At 33.7% G+C, this 23,379-nt stretch overlaps 1 protein-coding gene and 1 long non-coding RNA gene across 2 annotated transcripts in view; one reads left to right on the forward strand and one right to left on the reverse strand.

The window, feature by feature from the left end:
- LOC145326489 (uncharacterized) overlaps positions 1 to 23,082 on the forward strand; it is a 49,605-nt gene extending 26,523 nt beyond the window's left edge. The window contains exon 10 of the mRNA XM_080169860.1: positions 20,426 to 23,082. Within this exon, the coding sequence (XP_080025986.1) occupies positions 20,426 to 20,770 (345 nt within the window). The 3' untranslated portion in view covers positions 20,771 to 23,082. The remainder of the gene's footprint in view (positions 1 to 20,425) is intronic.
- On the reverse strand, positions 17,371 to 19,011 carry LOC145326488 (uncharacterized). Its single transcript, XR_013881926.1, has 2 exons — positions 18,597 to 19,011; positions 17,371 to 18,115 (listed from the first exon to the last, which is right to left on the reverse strand). It is a non-coding gene; the product is annotated as an uncharacterized LOC145326488 (long non-coding RNA).
- Positions 23,083 to 23,379: the final 297 nt, after the last annotated feature.

The raw sequence follows: 23,379 nt of genomic DNA on the forward strand, positions 1-23,379 counted from the left end.
TCCCCTGATCGTATGCGTATATATTGGGAGCTAGTAAGACTGATTCGACAGTTGGATTCATTGTACAAAGCAGTCATACAGGCTAAAATCTGTCTATGCAGAGCTTGTAAGAAATTAAAAAAGAGCGAAGCTACTCAAGAATCAGTAGCACGCCTTTATAGTTACATGAGGTCAAACTATCGACGTTTGGCACGTCCTTATTTGAGAAGCATCATTCTAAATTTAGCCGCACAAATTAGAAATTTAAGACAACAAAACTCTTTAGAGTAGTTAACCAATCATTCATTTAAATAAGCTACACAAATTATTTTCAGTAAAAAATCAGAAAATAAAGACAATACCTAAACTAAGTGAAAAAACAATGATAGTTGTGAATTCACCAGAACTTTTTAGATGCTTCCCTAAGAAAAAACTTATAGAACTAGTAAGTGATGATATGAAGGCAGAGGATGTGATTGTACTTTGCTATGATTACATCTTCTACTTCAACGCAATGTTCAGGGACTTGAGATGGGTCCAAAGCGCCACCTCCGATGAGATATTTCATGACCAGCTGAGCGATCAAATTCGAAAGAACGGCGAATGGAAAGCCTTCTTAAAGAATTTGATCGCTTGGTTCCGCGATTCTCCACGGAGTGAAAGGCTGCCTAAAATCTTCCTTGACCATGCAGCCAGCATCGACCATACTATTAACAAATACCACCAAGCCATCAGAGAATGGGACTCTGCAGTATGGGAGGGACGAGATAAACCCAGCCGTTTTCAGAGAGAGCGACACGAGCTCCCCCATCACGAAGGAAGCCGACTCCAAAGCCTCGGCCGCCGTGTTCACCGCAACCAAGATAGACGAGATAGACGTCATCAACACCTTCAAGAACACCGTGCTAACCATTACCAGCACGATACTCGCAACATACTTGGCGAATACCCAAGGGAACAGCGACAAAGGCCTAGTGGCCTAGCAGCATGGGGATTCAGAGCTTGGCCAACTAGTGGCGACCTTCGCCAACAACTTGACAGAGGACGTCGCCGCTGTGCCTCGGTTCAACCAGTGCCACGCTATGACCACTAGAAGTCACGACAGCTAAGAAAATTAGCACCCATCAGCTTAGTTGGTAGTCTAGAGTAGCAACATATTTAATCCTTATTCATGATATCTATATTTAACCATATTATCCTTATTTAATCTTATTTAACCATATTAATATTGTAATCATTATATGTTAATCTCTATTTAATCAAAATATATTATAATCAATAAGCACAAAATGAGTTAATATGTCGTCTAAAAAATAATTATGAAAGATTGATAAACTCTATTTAAGAAGGATAGGGATAAGTTAATTAAAAAATTAATCGCAATTTTGATTCTATAAAACGAGAAAAATTTATAAAAAGGTTTCTAAGCGACAATAGTAGGTTTTGCCTCAAATTATATCAATAAAATGTGCGGCTGATGCCTAGAAAAGCTTCGCTCCCAGAAAAATAGGATTGTTATTAAAACGAAAACGCGAATTTTAAAACTTGTTTATTTCCAAAAAATTTTTAGTTGATAGGTGTATCTTAATTATACATTAATACTTAAGTAAAACACTAACTTTAGAAAAGAGACCGATCCAAAAAAGGTTTCTATAAAATGTAATATTTAAAATAAAAAAGGTCTTAAACAGAAAAATGACTTTTAAAAAAATAATTACTACAAAAAATCTATGTCGACGAACGGAAAAAGCTAATTTTAGAGAAAGTTTCGCTCCAAAATTATTTTTGTTAGTAAATGAATGAACATCCCTTTTTGTGAGAACTAATAAAGGGTTAAAAAAGTTGACACATGTCAAATTTGAACATAAAACAGATCCAAAATTATTTAAAATTTAATTCAAACAATGCAAGTTTGAATAAATATGACGCCATCTTGCTTATTTAAAGTCCAACTTGCGAATTTTTGAAACACACTCACACAGCCTAGCCTACTGGTGTGTTTGCGTCACACCACTCAGTTAGGGATACACACACCCTAGTGCCATATAGGCATACGCACACACAAGCCAATTAGCAGTAAAGTACATCTCAGAAGGTCACTGAGGGACACACACACACACACACACACCACCCGTGTTGCGCAAAGCACACACACACACGCAAATACACTTAGCCTAGATAAAACATCAAACATACAAAATACAATTTTTATTAACAAAAAGTAACAAATTAACTAATAATCATATTAATAAAAAATTCTTCGCGTAGGCGTAAATATTCATCAAGAATAGGTCTCATGCGAACGACAACGGTCTCACGGTCGTCACCATAGCTGGGATATTGGGAGAGAAAGACACTATATAGGCGTTCCAAACGTTCATGAAATCCAATAAGGAAACCTTCCCTAACTCTCATAGGTAATTCAGGATTGTTGAACCTGGTCACACTCTCATATTTAACTTCATCCAACACTTTATCCAATAAAACCTTAATATGATTTTGCATATTCTCAAAATTAAGATTATTTACAAGCAAGGCTTGAGAATTTTCCAGCACATTTTCTGCAAATGACATCTTTCAAACAGAAAATATAACTGATTAAAATACCATAATAACCATTCATTTTAAACCAAAATAACCAGGTACACTAAGCTAGGGATACGAATCAAGCTCACGAGTAAACATCATTAACCTGTCATTAATCAATTCCTATTGGCTAATAGAATGCTGCATGATAATGCGCTAAATTACAGCGGCAAGCCTAACATTACAATCCTTTCCAATACAAATATTACAATATAAAATAAATCTAACCTTTAATAAAAAATATTAATAAATTATTACGCCATTTAAAACAAATAAAAAACAATTTTCCACAATTTATTGAAAAAATTAATTTGGAATCAATAAGAACAATATTTCGAAATCAAGGAAAGCTACCGCTGGTTTCCGCACAGATCCTGTTGGAAATTGAATCGAGTCTTCGACGAATATAATCAACATAATCATTCGAATACTCGATAAAATCATCGGCAAACGTAGCAGGCTTAGTATCATCTGGTGTGAAACGAATAACCCATTCAAATTCTAGATCCAGCAATTCTCTTCTAAAATTATCGCGATCAGTTTGAGAAGCTAAATCTCCGTATTCGCCGTTTTGTAGACCCACCACAATTTTGGCTATATTTCTAGTGAAATCGCCATAAATAACTTTTAGAGCCTCGCGGCTAGCAAAAATAGGCATTTTCGCAATAAGCAACCAAACACAACTAAAATTAAACAAAACAAACCAAGCAAACATCAACTAAAACACAAAGATAAACCAACTCACGCGCAAATTAAACGCGCCAAATAACAAAGGTTTAATAAGCTATCACACCTGGAGAATAAAAAACACCCCTTTTTAAACCGATTAAAATAAAAACCAATCTACCCAACAGCTGCAGGCAGCTAGACAATAAAAGAGGCGGCAAAATTGTTAAAACAAAAACAAAATTTTACAAAAAATAATAATAAAACAAAATAAATAAAATAATTTTCACATTTATTAATGCATATTTGAAACACAAATAATTTGTCTAAACATGAAAAACTTGCAGCTGGTGAAACTCCACATCATCTTCTACAGTTTTCAACTTAGCAAGTTGAACATCTTCAGTTTCTCCCGGCAAAGGCCGACAGAGCAAGACCCTTGGGACTAAAGTCTCTTGGACAGCCAATAGTCTAACCACCTCCTGTCTATCTACGGTAGGATCAGAGGTCTCAATCCTCGCTTGTAAATATCTATGGGCATTCCTCATAACGCTAGTCAAATCCTCCCAAATTAATCTAACAGTTTCGCTTGCAGCCATTCTTTTAAATATTCGCTAACAAACTAAAAGTAAAGCCAAAACCAAAAAACATTAGAACTCTAAGCACACCAGATACGCGCGCGCAAAACTAAATAAACCATCCATAGAACAAAAACAAAATAGATCAGAAATATTTTCGAACATACAAAACAACAAATAAATAAATATTACAAAATTTATTCATAAATTATGACAATAAATTTCATAAAACACTACAAATTGAAACTAAACTACAAATTTAAATTTTTAATATTCTTGCCAAAAATCATAAACAGTCTGGCCAGCAAAGCCCATAGCATCCCGGAAAAATCGATCCAGTCTTGCAACCTTTTTAAAGATAGGCTTAATTCTTCGTATAAAAGCCCCCTTGGTTTCTCCAAAGATGGGGCGGCTCAAGCTGAAATAGTTGAACAGTACATCCAATTCACGCAAACATCCTTTAGCCAAGATACAGATACCATCATCAGCACATTCCAAATATGCTTCGAACTGCTGCCGAGCACAACCAAACTCGTATTCTCGAATAAAATCCCAATCTTCACAGGCACTCGCATACGCATTTTCATAACAAACATCCGCATCCATGGAATCCTTCTCAGACATTTTTACTCCAAAGTTCAATAAAGAATGATAAAATCATAAAGCACAACTTACATTTATACTTAAAATTGTCAATAACATACATACAGATTACAAACACACACACCGATATCAAAACATTCAAATAACAAATAAAAAACTTAAACCTTAGAATAAATAGGTAAAATTTAAATTTTGTTCCAAAAGCGTTAAATTTATAAAACTTCTAAATGTGAGTTATAACCCTTATAGCGTTAACACACAACAGCACTAGAAAAAATTAGCAAAATTAAAAATAGTATTTAACATGGCATCTAACATGTAATCCTTGCTATAAAACTTTTTAATTTCGAATATTAAAACCTAACAACACTCAACGATAAAAATAAAATACAAATTATACAACACATCATATTTATTAATAAGAAACAACAAACTAATTAATAATCATATTAGCATAAAACTCTTCGCGCAGCTGATAATATCCTTCAATAATAGGTCTAATACTAGCAATAAAAGAATCACGATCAACACCAAATACTGGCTGTAGAATAAGAAATCTCTCATATAGGCTATCCAAACGACCAAAGAATCCAGAGGCCCAGAACTCTTCCCTCATTCTTATAGGCAACGTTGGATCATTAAATCTAGTAAAACTAGCATAACGGGCCTCATCTTGAAATCTATCCAACAGGAAAGTAAAATTCAATTTCAAACTCTCAAAATGGCTATTATTCAACTCGAAAGCTTCAACTTTCTCCTCCTCTGTTAAAGTCATTTTCAAACAAAAAACCACAACTAATAAAACCAAAACAAAAGCAAACTATTTTTATACCAAAAACCCAAACGCATAAAAACAAATCACGTGCACTTAACTCACGAGTACACCTCTTAAACCTGTCTTTAAAACGAATTCCTATTGGACAACCAGCCATAACCGAACCCCAGACAAAGAGGAACATAAAATAGCAACAAACTAATGTCCACATAAAACAGCAAATAAAATGAAATAGCAAATCTTATCTATCTTTCTCTCGACTAAATCTATATCACTAATACTCAGTCAGGCAAAATTCTAAAAGTCAGTAAAAAAGCGCTACTAGTCTTGAACAAATAATCACTTATAAGATAGATAGAAAATAATTTTCAACAAATACACCCTCCCTACCTACATCCCTGGAATTTAAATAATTAAAGGAGATATAAAAGCTACATATATGTCGTCAAAATACCCCTAAACGGTAATTTTTTTTTGCCACAGGGGGAGAGTATTTGCCATTGCAAATAACATTAAATCTTTTGGTTAATAAAAAAATCCTTTAAAGTTTCATTCAAATAAAATAAGGGTAAAGTATGCATACGGCCTTATTCCTCAATGAAAGAAAAAAGAGGTCTTTTAGCTCAAATCAAAAAAGGGCAACTAGCTCCCAAACTTATAAACAGATAAGAACGGGGCAATAGGTCAAACATAGACCAAAAATAACTTTCCAAAGACCCTAAAATAAAAACAGGGAGGAAAGCACCATAGGTTATAAAAAACCAAATATATTGAAACTTAAAAAACCATAAAAGGTACTCACCACAATAACCAAAAGAAAACACACAACGCCAGCCCCAACCAGCAAGAGTGCTGGGCAAGCGGCCCGAAGGCCGCTCACGGGCGCCTCCTTCAAATCCGAGATATTTTCGGAACAATTAAACAAGACAGGCGGCGCTGGATGTTGGTAGCGACTAAAAAAGAAAAAGATAGAATTAATAAATAATACTATTTTTTCCTCTAATAAATACTTCTAAAAAAGCACAAAAAATAATCATTACCTACAAATAACATTAACTACAGAAGGCTCTAAGCAACGTAAAAAATCTTTATGATAGTCCAACGAACCATCATGGAGATCAACACCAATCTCCTCACTACTATCTTCGTCGTAAACGTAGTTGGGATCCATAACAATAACTAATCAAAAACTGTAAGATTTCAGTGTATAATTTCACTGACTAAATAAAAAAAAAAGCAATATATATATCAAAATTCTAATTATTACCTCGCAATCTGCTAAACAGCAGATAAAATAGATGGTGAAATTAGCATACAGCCAAATGGCCAAAAAATACCCCAGGTAGATCTGGGAAAGCAGAAAAATCTGAAAATAACATAAATAAATTAGTAAAGAAATACCAAAAAATATATTAAAAGACTCTTGTTAAATGTCTTTAGATAATAAAACGCTAAAATCGAGATAAAAATTAGCGGGATATTGAGAACACTTTATTAAAATAAGTCCGATACTTAAAAAAGTTACTTACCACATAATAGAACAATAAGCTGGGGGAGCATCCTCCACAACAACAACATTGCGCTCAACAGCGGCGTTAGAAACAGGAGCTTCAACATCCTGGAGCTGAAATTCTTCAGTGGCCCCCCCCGGACGTGAGCGAAGATGAAACACCTGGCCAAACGCCAGGGAAAAACGCCGGGAGAAGGTCTTCAGTTTGTCTTTTGGCAACACTGAAAATAAATCAAAATTAATAAAACATTATAAATAAATTAAGATAAACCTTTTAAAGATCGGACCAATACTCAATAAATCTATTAATTGATATCATTTTCAAAAAGCAATTATATTATTTTTATGTTTCAGCACAGCACATAAATCAGAGATTAAAAGATGGCGCGTGCATATAAAAAGCAAAAAGTTATATGCATAGGGGGAAGTTACTTTCAACGAGTAAGGTCCGAACTTGAAAAGGCAGGTTTTATTTTTCTTTTTCTAACAAATGTACAGATGTTATATTCATCAAACTTACCCCCCAGAAAAAGGGAAATGAAAAGAAATTTCTTTAAAACCTTAAGAAAAGAATTAAACAATAACACACTAATACTGTTAAATTTAACAGGAAACTCTCTATTTGTCAACCAATGTAAAAATGACCACCACAACCCAGAAAATACAACCGGTTTCGACAACGACAAAACAATATCCTACATAGAATGTATGAAAAAACTAATAAGGCTCCTGGTTAGAAATTTCAAGAAAAAAAGGATGGAAGTGTCAGAGATGAAGGAAAGAATCGTGATTCTGCCAACCTCCCCAAGATTTATCTATACGTGTTGTCAAGATCCTAATCACCACACACAAGATTTAAAAACAATCCATGATACAGTGTCATCAATGCAATTAACTTTAAAACAATGTTTCACCTTAAAAAAAGTACCGATAGTCCGAGTGGTGCCATTGCGCCACTGGATCAACTTCATACTAATCAACCTGGACATAAACGAAATATTTTGTGCAGATATGGAATTCTTGAAAAAACTGTGCAAAAGGAACTTCTGGTACTCTTTCCGAAATTTAGGAGGGAATAAGACCGCTCAAAAAATAATACTGAAATATGTGTTAGACTTGAAAAAAGACAATGGATTACACATCAAATCAGACTACAACAAATTATGGATTGACTACCTGCACTGTCTGATAACACCTGATTATCCGATTAATGCAATAGTAAACAAAAAATTGCTTATTCATTATGATAAATTAAAGCACTAGGACGATTAAAAATGTATGACTTTCAGTGGTTACACAAAAAACTAGACGAAAAACTAAAAAACTTTTTCTACTTTTAGGAAATGATTTTGCTAATCCTATCCTTACTATTTGGGGCTAGTAGTGGTGTGTTACAAGGGGAACAGGTCAGTTTTCTCAAGGAATCTCACTACCTACCAGTAGAAAGATTCCCTTCTTATTACCAAGATTCCATAAAATTCAAAATACAAATTCTAGGGGAAAAAGAATTTAAAAACATTTTTAGAGAACAAATTCAACATGGCTTTTGGCAAGCTTTTAAATTCATTGCTAGGAGATATTTCCAAAACGAACAACTGAACCATATTGGTATAGGATTACTAGACTTAAAAAATAGTTTGGATAGAATCAAAAATGGCACTATTACATGTAAATTAGCTAACGTAGAGGATCTGATTATAGAATTATATGACATGATTACTGCTAGTAACCCTACAACCACTGAAAGTCCTACTAGAAAAAAGCGAAGTGAACCTAAAAAACCACGTCTTGACCCCGCAATTTCTAACAAACCACCAGCAATAGAAAATCCAGCATTTCCAGCTTTCACTATGAGACAAATATTGGAAATAATTTTTGATAACGGTTTTGAAAACCCACCTACTCAGTATAATGATAGATCCAGATCTGAACAACTAAAAATAAGTATATCAGTAAATTATGGAATCGAAAATTTAAGAAGAGAACAATTATTTAGAATAGGAAAACTAGGGAATTTTGATTTAAAAAGATACAATACCCGAGTACTAAAAAAGAAAGTAAGAAAAGGCATAGCTAAATTGCTAGGAATGGAAGAAATGCCAGACGAAGTGTTTCGCAGATATGTCAGCGATTCAACTTCTGGTTTAATCAACTTTTTGGATTCAAATAATCTTCCATTACCTGGTGCTAATTCAGCTGGCCCTTCTACTTCAAATAATATAAATAGTAACAGTCAAGACAACGGGGGTCAAAACATGGATTTAGGAGGACTCAATTATAATGATTATAATGATTATGACGACCCAAACTATAACCCTGACACAGACTCTGACGCTCAAATGAGTTCAAGCTCCGACTCTGAAAGCGATAGCGATGAAATTGACGAAAGTGAACTAGATGATCTAGGAGATGAACAACCCCCTTCATCATACTCAACAGAGGAACCAACATCTGAATCTTTACCTCCATCACCTCCACCAACACTACCTTCAACACAATCTGAATCTACCCCATCAACAGAAACCCCTCCAACTACTGAAACTAGCTCTAACCCTACGGAAAAATCGAGCTCAGCAACAGTAGCAAGTACAGATCCTACAACAAAAACAGAAACCCCTCCAACTACTGAAACTAGCTCTAACCCTACGGAAAAATCGAGCTCAGCAACAGTAGCAAATACTAACCCTACAACAAAAACAGAAGCTCCTATGATTTCTCCCAAACCGGAAGAACCACAGGAAGGTCATAGCCATGCAGCCTCCAATGGGGAACCTCCTTTACCTGGGCATTCTCCACCTGTGAAAGAAGAATCTCATCTACCTGAAAATTCTTCTCCTGTGAAAGAAGAATCTCATCTACCTGAAAATTCTTCTCCTGTGACAGAAGAATCCCATTCACCTGAAAACTCCTCACCTGTAAAAGAAGAACCTCCTTTACCCGAACACACTCCACCCATAAAACCTGAAGACATCCTAAGTAAACCCGACATAGAATCTTATCTATCCAGAGACATGGAAGAATCCATCTCAAATGCCAATGCTATAAAACCTGAAAACAATCTTAACACGGAAATGGAGGTTGACAATGATGACCCTAACCCAATAAAACCAGAAAATAATCCCGATTCACAAATGGAGGTCAGTGGGGAAAGTAATGCTTCAATAAAACCTTTACCTAAAGATGAAAATAATAGAAAGGGATTAAGATGTATACCACTAAATAGGTTGACAGAGGAAATAATGGAGGTGGATCTAACAGAGTGTGATGAACCCAACCACGTAAATATACTACAAACTATTTTTGAATTAAGACAACATCTAGGTCAACTAGTTAATCAAGCAGCTAGTAAAGATAGCGAAATAACAAGGTTAAAAGATCATATAGAAGATCTAGAAAACATCATTAAACTGGAAACACAGGAAAGAACCAGGCTAGAAAATCTACAACGAGATTGTTCAGCAAGTTTAGCACATTTATCCACAACATATCAGGACTTAGGTCGAAGGTATGATGACCTAGAAGCGCAAAATCAAGCCTTATTTGGAAGTAAACTAACACTAGAAAGTAGAGTAACAGCTGAAAAAACAAGAGCTGATACAGCGGAAGGAAGATGGGCAGAACTAAATGAATTATACGAACAAATAATGGCTGTAAAATTAAGTACTGATTTAAATCTCAATGAACTTAAAAGTACTGTAACATCATTAACAATAGACAACAAACAGGTCAACAACGATAAAGAACTACTAACAATAAGGTTAGAGAATTGCGAAAAAAGGACAAATACTCTAGATAAGAATCTCCAAGAATTAAATCAAAATATACTTGCTTTGCAAAAAGAAATAAATAAACTAGAACTAGAAAGAAATAAAGCCATTAACGAAAAAACCACAGTTCAAAATCAATTAGATACCTTAATATTCCAAAAAGATAGGTTTAAAGATGATAAGGTAACTTGGCTAAATAAAGAAATAAAAGAAATAGAAATAAAAAGGGGTTTATTAGAAAATAATTTGGAAGACTGCCAAAAAACTATCAAAGATCTAACGCTAGAAAAAGAAAAAGCTCAAAAAGATTATGGGAGAAACATCTTACAAATAAGAGAAAAATTGTCACGAGAAATTTCAGAATTAAAAGAACAACTTCAATCTGCTACTTCATACATCAATGAAGGGATTGAAACAGAGAAAACTCTACAAAATGACAAAGCAGTAGCAAAAAATAAAGAACTAAAACTTGTTGCTGAAAAAATCGCGTTACAAAATAGTATAATCTCCATTGACTCAATGTTAAAATCAAAAACATTAAAAAACCGCTATCTTAGAGGATTATTCAAGAAAACTATGGGGAAAAATAGGGATTTAAAGAAACAAAATCGTATTCTAAAACGACAAATACTTGAAGGCAATAATTTACCAATCAGCGGACCAAAAGTGGAGAATGGAACTCCTTCATCCTCTGAAAAACCTGCACCACCGGCAGGATCAAGCTCCGAAACACCTCCAGCTAACAATGGAGGACAATCAGAAGCGAATGGCGTACCTCCTGGTAATAGTGAAGCACCTCCAACAAACAGTGAAACACCTCCAGTCAATGCTGGATCATCCCAAGAAAATAACAATGGGGAACAAAATAATAACAATGGAGGACAAAATAATAACAATGGAGGACAAAATAATAACAATGGAGGACAAAACAATAACAATGGAGGACAAAACAATAACAATGGAGGACAAAACAATAACAATGGAGGACAAAGTAATAATAATGGAGATCAAAATAATAACGATAGGTCAGAACAATCAGATAATGGAGACAATGACGAGGGTGATAACGAATCTGATTATCCAGACTTCAGAACATCCGAAGAAGTTCTGTCTCAAATTAATCTAGCTTATGACGAAATTAAAAAGATCAAAAGCTTAGTACAAACTCCGGAAACTAGACAAAGATTAATAAGATTGGAAACAAAATATGACACTTTAACTGAAATTTTAGCAAGCTTAGCACGAGATAGCGAAAAAATTCAGAATACTCTAGAATCTATACCAAATAGTGGACTCACACCACTCTATTCCAAAATCAATTTTAGAAAAACCTTAAAACTACAGGAATTTGACTTAGGCCTCAGAATACAAAAAATCTATGACATCTTAAAAGGGACCAAAACACCTTTGAGACAAAGAATATACCGCCGTATCATGGAAGAAATAGACCTAATATCAAATTATCTAATTAATATTATTCCATTAGGGGATCAACCTAAAGTGATTGATCCCACCTTACTACGAGAATGCGTAGATTTAGTAGCTGCTGATAAACCTATAGTAAGCATGTTGTACCATGATGATTATCTATGGGCCTTTAACACAGATAAACATTATGGATACAAATACAAATCGATGTGGTTTGGTGGTGTGCCACAATGGGCTTTGCGAGAAAGGACGATTTTTTCATCTACCTTTCCCCCAGAGCTCCTTTGTGACAAAACACTAATCCATCATCACTCTGTATATTGCTTAGGAAGACATATAAGAGTAGAGGACAACAAATGCATAAAGGACACCGTGAAAAGTTGCGATTATACTTTTACATTCTCAGCAGACGCACACACAGAATTAATAGAGGACCTAACTTATGCCTGTAACACTACATGTGAAATTTACCAACACGAAGGAAATCCTATCGCCAGCTTTCTTATGACACCAGACCTTATTAACAAACATTTTGGAAAAACCGGATCTTTCAATGATATTTTAGGAGTAATTTACGACTTTATAATGCAACACTGGTGGGCAATTTTCGTGTGGGTTTCTTTTGGAGGTCTTAACGTGATCATAATCATTGTTACATGCTTTAGTAATTATTTCATTAGTAACGAAGGAGAATTCAGATGGTTCCCTTGCACAAAAGATGACGCAAAAAATTTGGCAAAATGTTGTTGTTGCAAAGAACAAGAAATTAGGCCTACAGAATATGAGCTCGTTAACCTCCAAAGGCCAGCCGCTTAAGAGGTCGACCACCAGTGTACACAAAAATTTCCTAACAAAATAAATAAAATTATCAAAAAACTAAATTAATATCATTAAAAGATCCAAATTTATTTAGGAAAAAATATACATCCAATTACCTTACTGCTAATTTTGTTTTTAGGTACCTATATATATATATTTTTAGACCGACAGACTAGGAAAATTGTACAACATCCAGGCAGCACCAGAAATTACCAGGGTAACCAAAAAACCATTAAAATTCAAAAAAAAAAAAAAAGACCAAAAGACAATAACTAGACATTTAAAACGCAAAGGTCTACTTTACAAAAACTACGGCACACAAATTTTAACATTATTATGTCACAAAATCAAATTTTGCTTAATTATAAAAACATATAAAAAACCTCCATATTGTTCTAAAAAATGTAAAGAATAATTCTAAATCAAATTAAATCAGTTACAATTAAGACTTGAGGCTGGACACATCTATCTAAAATTATGCTTGGCTTTCATTGATTATAATTCAAATAGAAATAGTTTTGTAAAAGAACAATTTTTAAGGTAAACCACAGTTTTTCCATTACGAAATAATTTTAATAAATCATACGTGATAAATAACCACCTAGTACCTCAAAAACCAATGCTTATTTCTCCAATTTTTAAATTTTTAAAACAATTCTGATACGTTCCAATCACTAATTAATAATTTTCCTGTTCTTAATCAAAAAAGGCTACATTAATCCGGGATAAAGGAAAGGATACAGAATCTTTAATGATTTTTAAATATTTTTAGAATGAACAATCAGAGTTTGCATTTCCTAAAGACGAGAAGTTATTAGCTGCGGCTGCAAAGTCCCGCAAATACAGCGTCACCGCTCAGGGTGGTTCTACCACCTGTATTTGTTAGGGCATTCCCGCCTATCCCAGCCACGCTCAGGTGGACAATTGAGAGGATTGACAATGGCTGATAATTTTTCAGGAACGACAGCTCCAATTGAGGGGGTAAATAATCATGTTAGACAATCTGCAATCTATCCCGAGGGGCAATACCAATCTGTCCTAACCGAAGCCTTAAGGAAGCTGATGTTATCAGCTGAAAAAATAGATTTCCCATCTGGAGAAGTAATGCAATTGGTTGAGAGGAATTTGACCGTTTACACCCCAAAATACAAACGTCCAATCACCCCAGCTGAAATGTTAACTATGTGTCCTAATCAATGGATGGGAGGGGAAGTAATATTTGCTTTTCTATTGGAAGAACTTGGTCACCTCGAAAACGTCGCTATTCTACATACCTATTTTGGCGAATTTCTAAAAAGCAACAGCCGAGAGGAACTAAACCAAATATATGACGGACAACTAAATAGCATGTTAAATAGAGAAGTAGTCCTAATTCCCCTTCACCTAAGGGGAAACCACTGGGCTCTCGTCGTAGTTTATAAATCAAGCAATCAAATAGCATACTATGACTCGCTCCTTCAATGGGACTTAGCAGATCATAGAAAAAGTATTGTTGAATTTCTGCAAAAATTACACAACATTTTTGTAGAAGAAAGAATTCTACACGCGCCTGTAACCGCTAATATCGTCAACGATGCGCCACAACAAACAAATCTAAATGAATGTGGCCTTTACGTCTGTAAAACGGCGGTTGCCTTGATCAGGGGAGAACCACTCAACTTTGGCGGTCAAGACCTAAACTACTATCGAAAAACCATAGTCAAAAGCGTTCTTGGCATTGACTGCAAAGATGCCCCGGCAAATTCTGCGAATACGCTAGAACCAACATCACCAAGCCTGGAAGAAACCATAGAAACGGAATTAAACCTTACCTTTCAGGATCTCCCTGACTATAGCGACATGTTAGAGGACCTCTTTGCTGAAATAGACAAGGACATAGCCAATGCCCCTCAACCAACTCAACAGATAAACCAACCAAGCATGGAGTGTACAATGGATCAACCAACCCCCATGGACAGCGTTAGCCAACTGCCTGTAACAGCCGCGGAAGTTGAAGATCCTTTCCAACTATGGGATAAAAAATACCAAGAACAAATAAAATACCTTAAAACAACCGAGATCCCCTATCTAGATTTTAACCGAGACAATGTTTTGTGTACACATAACTGGTTAGGAAGCTACAAAGATTGCAGAAAAATGTCAGAAGTTGCCGTAATACTAAAACAACAATATAATGTAGTTGGGGAACATAAATGGACCTTCTTGGCAAATGAAGCCAGACGAGACGGGCGTTTCATCATAAATTGGTTTCTAAAAACCCCTGTGTATGACATAGACATTGGGCCTATGTCCTTTCTACCAGGAAGCCGGAAAACTGTATGCAGAACGATAAGAATTATAAAAAACCTCAGCAGACACCAAATGGACTTGGTTACACAACAAATGATAGACAAAAAACTCAATATGTTCCACAATAATCCCGACTACCACAAGACAAAAATACACGAGACCAGGAAGATTCCAACAAAAAGGACCGTCAAACGACTACAAAATTAAATGTAATGAAAATCTACCACTGGAAACAAAAACGCAAAAAAAGATTTTATTCTTACTCAAAAAACTCAAAACAAATTTTTACCCAAAAAACCCCAAGCAAAATTTATTTTTAATCAAAACCCAAAACAAAATTTATTCTTACTCAAATAATTCAAAGCAAAATTTCCTGCTTTTAAAAGGGAAAACTTTATAAAATTTTAAAAATTAAAAAAAAAAAAAAAAAAAAAAAAAAAAAGCTAATGCTAGCTAAAAAACCACAAAAAAAACCTAAAGCTAAAGGGAAAAAACTACTCTATAATTAAGTTGTCTAAAACAATAAAATACGATAATATATATATATACTCGAGGAAATATCTGATCAATGATAGCTTTCTCTCACTGCTAGCTGCTCTTATGTAAATAATATAAGTGGAAGAGGGTGACATTGATCAGACGGTTCCTTTGACCAATAATTTAAAATATGGTAAACTGATTGAAAAATACACAAATAAAAAGAGGCTAAATTGTTTGAGTATTTTACTTTCAGCAAATAAAGTAGTAAAGTTAAAATATATTAAAAAATCGGTCAAAATCGAATAAAACGAACTATGCACTTACGGAATCTAGCAGAAAGGAGAACGATTAGCAGAGAGATGAGAGTCAGGGTGGCAATCAACACGTCTCCGGACACGGGATCAGCAGGACTTATCATGTCAAGCCCGACTTTCTCCAACTGGTATAACGTATTCTGAAAAAAGGAAAAATCATTTACTTATCAAAAGAGAATAATTAAAACAGAATAAAATAAATAAAATATAAAATTCAAACACAAAACAACTGTTATGCGATAAGCATAATACAGGGATGTTTGAAATTTTATATGATTATGAAAATGAAAAAAGTTTCTTTAAAGAAAACGTATAAAATTTAGTCCGAAAAAGATATTTATCTACCGCCATAGGGAGACTAAATATTATACAATTCTAAATTAAGGAATAGAGATTTTTAAGAAAACTGATATAAATGATTTACTTTGAAACTAAGCGATAATGACCGAAAATATTGTAATTAAAGTAATATTGTAATTAATGTAATAACATTTTATGTTTATTAAAATCAGCAAATAAAAGAAAAAAGCTAAACCAAAAACAGAAGCTGATTCTAATAAATATAAAACTATTAATATTAAGGAAATACATTATTGTGATTGAAATATTCATTCGATAAAACATTATCTATTATAGTAAAAAAGTCTCCATAGAAAGAACAGGATTAAGGATCAGTGCCGGAACAATAAAAAAGGTATATTTACCTGCAGAAACAACCGGTCCTCCTCCTTATCCCTGCCTGGCTGCCCTAGCATCTCTACCAGCTTACCGCCGGTATAGATGTTTAGGGCATTAAACTGTTGCATGGTGAGATTATACTCGGCCAGGACCGAGTATAACCTCCCCATGGCAACTTCGTTTAACATAATGCCTGACAAAAATAAATTAAAAATTGAGGAAATGAGGTCGCAGAAAATAATCGAAAATTCTGAAAAATAAGAATCACTTTTAATAATATCAACATGAAGAATTGATTCCTCATTCGACAAGACAAAAAACTTATCACCGAAGGCTAATTCGAAGGGAAAAAATATTGAAATTATCACCTAGCCTTTATTTGTGCATTTACTCATGCTTTTTTCATATTATTAACCTATAAAAGGTGAATTTTCACTGTATTTTCCCCTTTTTACAAAATAAAAAATTTTCAGCGTGCCGCCACCTTAAAGTAAACTAAAACCGGCATGGTTATTCAAAATGGCGTACTCTGGAGTATACGCGGCATTCGCGAAATATGTGAGATAAGACGACATTTGGCCATCGGTATAAGTATTTTTGGTCTCTTTATATTTATGAAATAAAAACCTTAACAAAATCGTAAATATAGTATTTAGTAATTTTTCTTTGTACAAAAAACACAAAAAAATCATTAAAATAATAAACGAAAGATGTCCTATGATTTAAAACACCTCAAAAACCAAGGCTGTATGAAACACGGGTCATCCTTAGCCTCTTGAAACGTGTTATAATCGAGCTTTTCTTTTTGAGGGGGGTACATGGTTCGTCCTTTTCCCCTAAACCGATTCTATGAATAACTTGTAGAGTAGCTTTGCTGGGGAAAAATCCAAACCATACCTCAAATTATGTATTTATTCTAATGAAAATAAAAGACGATAAAATATTATCAAAATTAGACAAATTTAAAACAATTTTTAAGTAAAAAAGCACGTATAAAGACCTATTTATTAAAATGGGGAAATAAGATCTATAAAACGAAGACCCTATAAAGGTAAAGTGAGAGACAATACCCCTTTTAATAGAATGGTCATAGTACAGCTAAAAAATTATTAGCAAAAATTGTCAATATAAATTAACATTAGTAAAACAACACAAGAATCATAAAATTAGAGGTTTCGAGATAAACAAACTAAATTAAAAGAATAAAAATTTGTAAAAATAAAGGTGACATTGAAAAAACATTATTAGAAAAACTAATTTGAAACCAATAGTTTAATGTATTCTTGATGTAAAATAAAATAAAATGTGATCTTACTAATTTATGCAATGCTAATTGTGATTTAGTTGAGATATGCACACACTTTTAAATGCAAAATCTTAATAATCAGGTCGCCAATTTCCCTAAAACATGAAAATTAACACAAAAATAAAAGTCATCCCTTTTGTCTCTCTTTTTCCCAAGGCTTCAGGGCCTATAAAAGTAAACCTGGGAAAGAGAAACAGTCAGTCGTGATACGGAATTACTATATTACACATACTCTTTAAAAAAATTCTAAAATTTAAGGGAAGACTCCCTTCTCTTTCTTTGGAATTTTCTTGAGGGTCTTGGCGGCTCACACTTAGGATTTTCATTTAAAACACACCTAAAAAATAAAAAGTTTTGTTAGATAAAATCATAAATACTTTGTTAAATAAATTGTAGAATATCATTTTATGTTGGTCAATTGAGATAAATTTAAGGATAAGGCCTTCTCAGGGCCTAAAAGCTTAGGCATCCGGACGGATAGTTATCTCCAAGTTTTGTTCTGAAGAGAACTCCTATAGCGTGGTGTGACCACACCATTAAATTGCAAGTTACTACGGGACTAAATAGGAATAACAAAGGGAAAGCACGGTGGTGGCAGCGCCACTACGGTTGATGATAGCTCATTATCTGACGGCCGATACTAACAAACCGGATCTTCCCTCGAGCTTCTGAAGTCCAAAAAGGTTGGAGATCATTATCTATTCGGACAATTTAACATTTTCGAATTAGAACTCTGAATAAGTTCAAGTCTTAAAGGTAGTTTTATTTTGCTAATACTCTGGAAGATCGGTTCGGTGCTGGCCTAGTGATTTACCTACCTGACAAAGGTACCTAACAAGGAATTTCACGCCTCACGGGGATACAGGCAGCAGAACAGGAATGTTGTAGTCATGTTCGCATGACTCTGGTAATCACAACAGATACTTCCAGTTTAAGTTGGTAAAGTCAGATACCTAGGAATAAAAAATTCTCAGATTAAATAGCAATACAAAGTTATCAGTAATATTTTGATATCATTTTCGGATTAGGGCTATTAAGAAAAAGATTATCTCTTAAAGCGAACTTGGATTTAGGATCGGTGTAATATAATTCCGCCATTCTAAGGTTAGATATACTCGCCGAACAGAGATTAATGCGTCACTGATCTGGAAAGGAGACATTGGTGAGAGATTGTAGTTCTGTGATAAAGGATTACATTTGTCCCTAGAACCCGGAGGTGACCCAGGGATTTAGACAAGGTAGATTTATCGAGTAGCCTTACTAGCCTCTGTTAGGAGGGATTTAGACAAGGTAGATTTATAGAGTAGCCTTACTAGCCTCTGTTAGGAGGGATTTAGACAAGGTAGATTTATAGAGTAGCCTCACTAGACTCTGTTAGGAGGGGTTTAGACAGATACATTTACAGAGTATCCTCACTAGACTCTGTTAGGAGGGGTTTAGACAGATACATTTATAGAGTATCCTCACTAGACTCTGTTAGGAGGGGTTTAGACAGATACATTTATAGAGTATCCTCACTAGACTCTGTTAGAAGGGGTTTAGACAAGGTATATTTACCGAGTAGCCTTACCTTACTCTTTTAGGAGGGATTTAGACAGATACATTTATATAGTAGCCTTACTAGCCTCTGTTAGGAGGGATTCAGACAGATACATTTATAGAGTAGCCTTACTAGCCTCTGTTAGGAGGGATTTATACAGATACATTTTTAGAGTAGCCTTACTAGACTCTGTTAGGAGGGGTTTAGACAAGGTAGATTTGTAGAGTAGCCTCACTAGCCTCTGTTAGGAGGGATTTAGACAGATACATTTATAGAGTAGCCTTACTAGCCTCTGTTAGGAGGAATTTAGACAGATACATTTATAGAGTAGCCTTACTAGCCTCTGTTAGGAGGGATTTATACAGATACATTTTTAGAGTAGCCTTACTAGACTCTGTTAGGAGGGGTTTAGACAAGGTAGATTTGTAGAGTAGCCTCACTAGCCTCTGTTAGGAGGGATTTAGACAAGGTAGATTTATAGAGTAGCCTTACTAGCCTCTGTTAGAAGTGATTTAGACAGATACATTTATAGAGTAGCCTTACTAGCCTCTGTTAGGAGGGATTTAGACAGATACATTTATAGAGTAGCCTCACTAGCCACTGTTAGGAGTGATTTAGACACATACATTTATAGAGTAGCCTCACTAACCTCTGTTAGGAGTGATTTAGACAGATGCATTTATAGAGTAGCCTCTCTAGCCTCTGTTAGGAGTGATTTATACAAGGTACATTTATAGAGTAGCCTTACTAGCCTCTGTTAGGAGAGATTTAGAAACATACATTTATAGAGTAGCCTTACTAGCCTCTGTTAGGAGGGATTTAGACAAGGTAAATTTATAGATTAACCTCGCTAGCTTTCGTAAGGAGTAATTTAGACAAGGTCATGTCAAGACGTACAACTAGAATTATAGAGTATCCTCAGTAGGATTAGTTAGTAGGGATTTAGAAAAGGTAGATTTATAGAGTAACCTTAGTGGAAGGTTACAAAATAAAAGCTATACAAAAATACATTTATTTTAAAGTATCAACTCTGCAATATAGGTAAACTTATCATATAGGGTAAGATAGGTATACCTTTATTTATGATTGAAATAAGTCTTTGTTCAGTCTCGAGAAAGTCTGTCTGGTATGGGGGGTAACGATGCAAATACCGCTCACCTTTACCGCCGTAACAACAACAACATGAACGGCGGCATGAACGGTGGTATGAATATGAATGGCGGGATTAACGGTGGAATGAACGGCGGTATTAACAGTGACAATAATGGATGTAATAACAACGGCACTGGAAGCAGTATTGAAGATAGAGATGACCCGACAGCCGAGCTAATGCCCCCGCCCCCTTCCCGTGGGCCCCCCAGCTCAACAGCTGGGGGCGATTATTCCATGTGCGGGGGCGAGAGGGGCGGAGCTGATACGCCCCTGCATGAGTTACATCACCTACAAACATAAAATAAAGCAGTGACTTTTCATCTTTGTCTAAATTGACCAAGCCATATTTGCTAGTTTACAAGAGGATTGTTTCATAACTCGTCACAATTATTACTAAAATAACCAAAAAATATGGATTAAAATCTTATTTACCCTAAAGATATTTGAAAAATAAAGAATTAAGAAGTACAATCTTTTAACTGTTGCAATTATAGTTTTTAAGATCAAACTAACAAAACTTTAAAAAAAGAGAAAGCGTCTTTCATAGAAAAATCCATCAAACATTGAGACCAAAATTCATAGTCAATCAAAATTTATTTCTGAAATGTAAGAAAAAGACATTCTTGTGAAATGTGAAAATAAAAAAAACAAAGCATAAAGTGATAGTAAAAAATGTAAATAGACGGTTTTAATAAAAAGTTAATTTATCTCTATTGAATATATCTTATATCATGTGATGTTAAGCATTTTTAGTAACCAAAATTTTATATTTAAAATTGTAAATATAAACCCTATTAAAATTTAAAAAGTTCAAAGAATTTATAGAAAATAATTTTTTTGTTGAAAAAAACAAACATTTTTAATATTATTTAAAATATTTATGCTTTAATATTTTTAGGTTTTATAAAATCTTTTGAACAAAACTGAGCATCTTACAGTTACAAAGTATATCTTAAATATAAACATAAATTAATCTTCCCCCATAATTAAACATGTTCAAATCTGCCTTTTACTATCTTATTCATATTTTGAGGTTGTTTTGGAGTTTATTTTCACCCAAATAGGTATAGAGTTATCGAAAATTAAATACGAAAAAAAGGGTTAAGTTGAATTCAATTTTACTGAAAAAAAGTGGAAGAAAAATGAACCTCAAGTCGTCCTTATGCCTAGACTTTCATTTGAATTATTCATATGTTTAAAATAAAAATGTAAAAGTTTAAAATCTTGACTTCCTTGTTTACACTCCAAGTTTGTCTGTCTCTGTGTGTTTATTGGACTGGTCTAATATTTACAGCTTTTAATATTTCATGTAATTGGCAATTTTTACCTTAAATTAAAAAAAAAGGTTGCATATTTTCAGCTACTTTTCTCAACTCCAACTCATGCATTCACATTTTTTTTTTAAATACACCAAAATTATATTGAAAAAGGTACTAAAACAGTTATATAAAAAATTTTTAATAAAAAGATTTTTATATATTCTATTCACAAAAAAAGGAAAGAATGCTAAAACCAAATGAAAAGGCAAGATACATTGTCAATCTGCTTTAGATCAACAAAGAACAATTTACCCTCTACCCAACAGAAAGTTTTGAGAAAAGTGAAAATAATGAACCAGTCTAATCGAACATTGAAACAGTGTACATAGTTCAGGTGACCTGATTATGCTTTAAACCTGAATTTAACATTTAACTTATCAGGGAGGGAAAGAACAATGGCAACTAAAAATCAAAGCTATACCTTTTTTTCTCTTAAACTATAACCAGGTATCAAAGTCAGATTATCACTCCTAAGATTTATGGGGGAAGATTCATTTAACGTTGTTGATCCATCCCTGAAATTTACATCTGTTACATACACAGAAACAGAAATACATATTCTGCTAAATAGTAATAGGCAAACAAATTGGGATTTTTCTTCCAGTATGGCTTCGAAACCGATTAATATCCACTGGATTAGAACTGGTTTTCAGCCATGAAAAATTTTATATATCATCGTATTACAGACAATATTCGTGGAAAGTTGTCTGTAATACGATGCTATATATGATTTTTCATGGCTGAAAACCAGTTTTGTTAGTCCTGGTCTTCGGCCCTTCGGGGCTTACAAAAAAGTTTCGACTTTACAATTTTCATTTCAATATCCTCGGAAAGCTGTCAACAACGAAGCTATAAATAACTATTCCTTAATTTAAGATTGAAGAATTAGCCAATTCAATATTTTAACTGATTTAATTTAATTTTTTCTGTTCTTAAAAAATTTTCTTATTTATATCAAACAAAAAGACAAAAGTACATTATTTTCAATATTTTATTCTTCCAAGTTATGACATTTAGAATGGCTTACCTTTTTATAAGATGCCATCCTTGTTTAATATGTGATTCTAAAAATTAAGAAATTATAAATAACATAAAATGTAAAATCAGCATAAAAAATACAAAATTGTTTTTTTTTTCAATTTATCATCCTAGTTTATCATTTTTTGAATTGTATAAATTATGATTTTACTAAACCCTGTATGTATTTATAAATTATTATTATTTATTATAAAAAAAGACTTTTATGATACAAATTTTTGTTTAGATTTATGAAATACATTTTATTAAATTTGATATATAGAGTTTATTTCAATGAATTCTTTGTCAAAATTTGGTTACATATGTGGCAGCCAGCTAGCAACCTACTCTAATATTTAATGTGTCCTTATGTCTGTCTGTCTACTTATACAGAATAAATCTTTGAATTTTAATAAACATTTTAATTTTTTTTTTGAGCAAATCAATTACAATGCAAACAATGTACATACATGTATTCCCTATGTACAAAATATAGAGGTTCTTAAAATCAAACATTATTTCAACTTTTATTACAGTATTTAGTGGTTATTTACAATTATACTTTTTCAAATT

This window comes from Acartia tonsa, chromosome 8 (assembly GCF_053477335.1).
Source record: "Acartia tonsa isolate MP-2025a chromosome 8, ASM5347733v1, whole genome shotgun sequence".
NCBI lineage: Eukaryota > Metazoa > Arthropoda > Copepoda > Calanoida > Acartiidae > Acartia > Acartia tonsa.